General features: G+C 41.1%; 1 protein-coding gene across 1 annotated transcript; it reads right to left on the bottom strand.

Annotated features, from left to right (window-relative positions):
* Nucleotides 1-2,650: 2,650 nt before the first annotated feature.
* Nucleotides 2,651-4,240, bottom strand: LOC119906111 (trace amine-associated receptor 13c-like). Its single transcript, XM_038723635.1, has 2 exons — nt 4,045-4,240; nt 2,651-3,807 (listed from the first exon to the last, which is right to left on the bottom strand). The coding sequence occupies exons 1-2, from the start codon at nt 4,218-4,220 to the stop codon at nt 2,988-2,990; spliced, it is 996 nt and encodes a 331-aa protein (XP_038579563.1). The 5' UTR covers nt 4,221-4,240; the 3' UTR covers nt 2,651-2,987.
* Nucleotides 4,241-6,059: the final 1,819 nt, after the last annotated feature.

Raw genomic sequence — 6,059 nt, 5'->3', positions numbered from 1 at the left:
TTCCTTCCCTTCGCCTCTCTATTAATGTGCTTGGACACAGAGCTCTGTGAACAGCCAGACTCTTTAGCAATGACCTTTTGTGTCTTGCCCTCCTTGTGCAAGGTTTCAATGGTGGTCTTTTGGACAGCTGTCAAGTCAGCAGTCTTCCCCATGATTGTGTAGCCTACAGAACTAGACTGAGAGACCATAAAGGCCTTTGCAGGTTTTTTGAGTTAATTAGCTGATTAGAGTGTGGCACCAGGTGTCTTCAATATTGAACCTTTTCACAATATTCTAATTTTCTGAGATACAGATTTTGAGGTTTTCATTAGTTGTCAGTTATAATCATCAAAATGAAAAGGAATGAACACTTGAAATATATCAGTCTGTGTGGAATGAAGTTTCACTTTTTGATGATATTCTAATTATATGACCAGCACCTGTATATCAGCCCCAAAGGTGCGTCGGCCCATCAGGCATTTGCCCGGTATGCCAGATTACCTGTCCACCCCTAGTTAGAAGCCACATGAAATCTCTTTTCTCTTTTGTCTCCTCGCTCTCTTGTGTGTTCTCACTTGCAGACTTGCAGTGCTTATCAGAATGCACAGGTTTGATTGTCTGAGCAGCATCACATGAGATGTTTGGTTAAAAATATAAATGCTCCGTCATAGTAATTCTCAATAATAGATCGGCTGTGGGTCCAGGTCCGGAGAGAACGGTGTCTGGGTCTAGATACGGCCCGTGATCCGCTAATCAGTGACCTGGTATAACATAATAACACATTTAGCAGCGGTGCATGTAGATGCAGCAAGTGGTAGCTCTTTCAAACTTTGCTGCATTTTTATTCTGATCACTTCTTTAAAAAAAGTCTTTAAACATTCTATTATGTTTGATTTGATTTGAGATAAATGTCAGGATAGTTGCCATGTGCTCAGGCACAGTTGCAGGTTGTAAACCCAAATGCAAGACACTCTGACCAAACTGAGAGAACCTATAGACCGAAATCTAGAACATAGAAGAACAAACACGAGACAAACACCCGACACAGACAGTAACAAAATAAACATAAACAAGCACATGGACAAAACAAACAGACAAACGGACCAAAACTGAAATAGACAGGAACAAACATGAGACAAACACCTGAGACCGACCATTTTAAAATGAGACGGGAAAACAGACTGAAACAGAGATCAAGATCACAAACACAGAGCAGACAAGACAAACTGTGACACAGGGCTGCTAAGATTGTTCCAATCGACAGGATCAGGAGATTCTGGCAATGACTGTGCAAACAGACGCTAATGCCGGTTGCTCCTTCAAACTCAACATTTTTGTTTTTCATCTGGGGTATTTAGCTTTCTTGCTGAAACATGTATTACATATGACAGGAATACAGTCATCAGAAAAGGAAGCTGGGGTTGGATTATAGAGCAGAGGACCTGGCACCATGGGGGTGCTGTGATCATCGCAGGAGGAGAGGACAGAGGGCAGGAATTTCTTTGCTGGCCAAGCTTGGACTTAAAGCTGGGGTAGCCAATGTTGAAGGAACCAGGAAGAGTGTGGGCAGGTAGACAGGCAAGTAGGCTTACTGCAGTCCTCCTGGTGGACTCTGGGTTTATATGGACAATGCATTGTGCTCAAATACTGTAAAGGTTAATGGATACATTCCCAAATGTTGAAGTCTATATATAAAGATGAAAATCATATTGTCATTATTATCTTGTTACTGCTGTTTGCATTCTCCCAGACGCAAATTCAAAAAATTCACTGCAGAATTATTTCCTTGGGTGCTTACGTGTATGTATGTATATAAATAAGTGTATTTATTGTTTTTTTCAGGAGGAGACATTCTTTACTTTTTGTGCAGAGCAATCCCTGATTGAAGGCATCTTTATTTGTCTCTGCCCCAGATATTTCATTCATTCTTTGGTGGCAGAAAATCGATATCTTATATTAATGCTGACAATTACATATCTAACATTGTGTACTTAAAGTCACCACTTTGTGAAATTATGTCTTATGCCTCTCCATTAACATGGTAAGTGGAGTTTAAGGCCACTGTGTGAGGAGGCAGTCTCCCTGCTTTATATGTTTGTCCTCAGCTCAGGGCCAGATGTCTCATACTGCCCTAGGTGGTAGACGTCTGACCCTGCACTGCTTTGTTTTATGTACTTCCTTGTTTTCCTCCTTCTATAAATATACCAAAAGGCAAAGTTTTGTTTAATCAATTTACTTCTTCATTTCTGCACAGGGAAATATCCTATTTTCCACAACACTTTCCTTTCTCTGTCAGATGACCTCATGTTTTATCTGCATTGTGGTCTCAAGGTGGTTTTGTTTGGGCCAACCTCTTACAGACCATGATTTAATACATAACATATCCAATTCAGTTGTATCAATGCATCGAAAGCATTTTCTGTCACAATTGTGTGTCAAATATCAAAAACTCTGAATGGAATATAATTAATTGATTTTTTTTTTATTATAGTAGGTATAATGCAGACATTACAATGTACTATAACAGACAAACTCCTAACCCCTTTGTTTTACATCATTTCGCTTTAAAAACAAAAAATAAAAAGTTGAGACGTTTTTAATATAGACAATAATGTTTATTTATTAATAGTTTATATATTAAAAAATTTAAAATTGTGAGTTTTGAACTGACATCTTTTTGAAAATGTCTATAAAACCAGAAACAAACCCCCACAAAAACACAACACAAATGTAGTCATTTCTGGCTTGGTTTGACTTTACTGACATTGGAATATTGGAAAATAGCAGACGGACTCTGCTGCAAAGATCACATAATCAGTTACCAGAGTACCATCTGTTCTTGAATTGTGATGAGGACATAACATCAATGCATATATGAATACCACATTAATAGAAAATAAAATAGCATTTGTGTATTTGTTCAGACTGGGTCCTCTTCACTTCAGTGATTCTGCAACAGCACATAAAAACACATTTCCTCCTTCACAGAAAAGCTCATGTGTCTCCTGTTAGTCACTCGACAGTATGTTGGCCCCATATGAGTGAGGCTGCAGTATCTGAAGTGTAACAATCAGTTTAACAGATTTTCTAAACCAGGGGTAGAAAAAGGCGTAAAGTAAAGGGTTTAGACAGGAATTCAAAATTAACGAAGAAACCATAAGAAGCTGAGATGATGGACTGATTACGAGGTCATTGCCTGAGAGATACACACAGTAAAATGGACAGTAACACATGAGAAACACAGCAACAACAACAGCAAGACTCCTGGCTGCTTTCATCTCAGATTTCCTAGCTGTTACAGTCGCTGAACGCTTCAGTGTGACTGCTCTAATATGGGAGCGCATGGCACGAGCCTGAGACATAGCCACTGCAAACACTCTTACATACATAATGATGATGGCACTGATGGGAATGATGAAGCTGAAAAGGAGGTCAACAGCTCCTATTAGGTTAACCACACATTCTCCATAGCAGGAATTATACTTGCCTGGTTGTATTAGGTGATCATATAATAAGAAAACATTGTAGAAAACAGCGTAACCCCAACACAGGTAAACACAGATTTTAACTCTCTTTGCAGTGATTTTGGTGGGGTAGTGCAGAGGGTCACAGATAGCCACATAACGGTCAAATGATACGAGCACCATGGTAATCACTGAGGAATAGATATTGATGAAGTTTATAAGATAACATAGAGTACAAAAAAGGTCACCCAGGAGCCAGCAGGGCTCTGTTAACAGGATTTGAAACGGCATCACAAGGAGGCCCACGAGAAAGTCTGAGACAGCCAGAGAGAGGAGGAGGATGTTGGTGGGGGTGTGGAGCTGCCTGAAGGGGGGAGAATATCATCACTGTGAATGTTACAAACACAAACAACATTATCACCAATAGAAGTAATTGTCTTTGTAAAAGCAGTAATGATAGTTAAAACTCCAGTGTATCAATATAGTAAATGTGGCTGTTTTAAGCACTGTTAATAAACAAAAGTCTCATCAAACCATCAGGATGTAATGCTCAGATCTCACTACAACAAAACATTATCAATGCTAAGACATTTATCTCTGCCTGAAGTGGGAGATGGAGATGATGACCAGCAGGTTGAGGGCCACAGTGAGGAGAGAGATGGAGGACAGCACAATATAAATGAACATTGCCTCAGCCTGAGGGCGAATGTGCTTCTTGCAGGAGGTGTTGAGGAGTTGTGGAAAGCAGAGTTCAGCTTCCTCCAGGTTCTGCATCATCAGAGAGAGGGGAGGAGAGGAGAAGCTGCTGAAAACACAGCTTTCTCAGCAAAGTTCTGTCACACAGCTGATTTATCTCTCTCCTCGTTCCCTCTTCTCTCTTTCACACTAATCTTCCTTCTCTCTCACTCTATGCGTTATACTCTGCATCTGCATCTTCATCACTCTCTGGTGTAACAGGTTGTGTTTGTTTTGTTTTGGCTGATGTATGGACTCTAGTGACAACAGCACTAGTTACGGCCTTTGGGAAAGAGATCATGTAAAAAACAACCCTTTAACAAAGTACACTGTGAAGTAATTAATATTCAGGACTTTTATCAAATAAACTAATATTTGCACTGCTGTAAGTAAATGTGTTTGGCAATATAGCTCTTTTTCTGGGACCTCCCTGCCCATCAGAATGAGCTGAAATTTGTTCGACTACATCAACAAGTTGGGACCTGCGCTGTCACGAAGAAATACTCGGTTGTCAGTGTCTTTGGCAGTTGCGTTTTGGTAGGATGGGTCTGGGTACAGGACAATGTTTCATCTCTTATCACTAAGGTCTGTGTTTGGCCACTGTGTTGAACTGCCCAAGGGACAAAGGCTTTGAGATGTATTAACTAGCTTTGATGGGCGGTGGATGTCACCTGTTGACAGAACACACATACCTGTCAAGGCCCCAGAGCACAACCCAACTTCCTATTTAACAGAAAAGGTTGTCACTCGGTTGTGCTCCAAGCTGTTTTTGACCACCAGTATTGGTGAATATGAAGGTGTCTCTACTATAGAGCAAAATTGTATGTAGGCCCACCTAACACAGCTATTTTTATAACCTAGCCAAATCGCAACTCCTGCTTCAGAGATGGTTAAGGGGAAGGTAAGAGGCGTTACTCTGTAATGTTAAATGACAGTACGAGTACTGTCAGTTTCCAGACTTTTAATGATAGCCAAGCCGGGGGTCAAAGCGTTACATTACAACGCTTGTGCGGGAATGTGCGACTAACAGTGTTAGTCGCACATTCCCTAGATGCCAGGGACGAATTACAATAAACATCAACATTTTTGAGAAGAAGCAGCTTTGTGTCAATTCTATTTCGTATAGGCTTCGCTGTCAGGACCGGGGGCCAGAACTCAAAAGCAGACCAGAGTATCAGCTCAAATAGAAGAATTAATTCAAAACCAGTGCAAACAGATGTGGGCTGGGCGGTTGATGTTCTAGTTGGTCAGAGGATTTGGGGTCCGGGTTCCAGTGCTCTGGGTCTCGTGGTGCAGGTGAGTAATCAGAGTACGGGTCCAGGCTGGTACTCTGCGGTCGAGACAGAAAAAACTAGTTAACTCTCAGTATCTCAAAAGACAGACAAGATTCAGAAAGCTCAAGACAAAGGTTGGCTGGCATATGCTCGTACTGAGTGGTACAGCAATCCAGCAGGGACTGGAAGGTTGGTCTGGCTTTCATGGGTGAGTAGATTGCAGGATTTGGAACAGGTGTGCTTGATTGAATAGATGAGCCCAGATGAGTAGACAGGAGCACCAGCGACCACTCCCACCAGCAGTCTCAGAACATGAGGGAAAAAACCAGAACACAGAGACAGACGCAAAAAACACACCAAGCACACAGCAGACACTTTTTCGTTACATTTTTTATATCCTTTTTATTTAACTTAAGTTTTTAACTTGAGTTTTACGTGGGTCAAGGATTTTAGTCATCCGACATGGATTTTAAGCTAGATGACTGTAAAAACGCTATCAACACTACTGACCACAACACAGCTCCGGTGGCTATGCTAGCCGAGATAACTCTGCCCCATGAGGACTGCACACTCCTTAAGAAAGCGAACAAAAAGATTGCTGACCTTA

This window comes from Micropterus salmoides, unplaced genomic scaffold, assembly GCF_014851395.1.
Source record: "Micropterus salmoides isolate LMB-PRFRI ecotype aquatic unplaced genomic scaffold, ASM1485139v1 Ms_hic_scaffold_16, whole genome shotgun sequence".
In the NCBI taxonomy this organism is placed as follows: Eukaryota; Metazoa; Chordata; class Actinopteri; order Centrarchiformes; family Centrarchidae; genus Micropterus; species Micropterus salmoides.
Note: the sequence above shows the minus strand (reverse complement) of the source record. Positions and strands in the feature narration are given on the sequence as shown.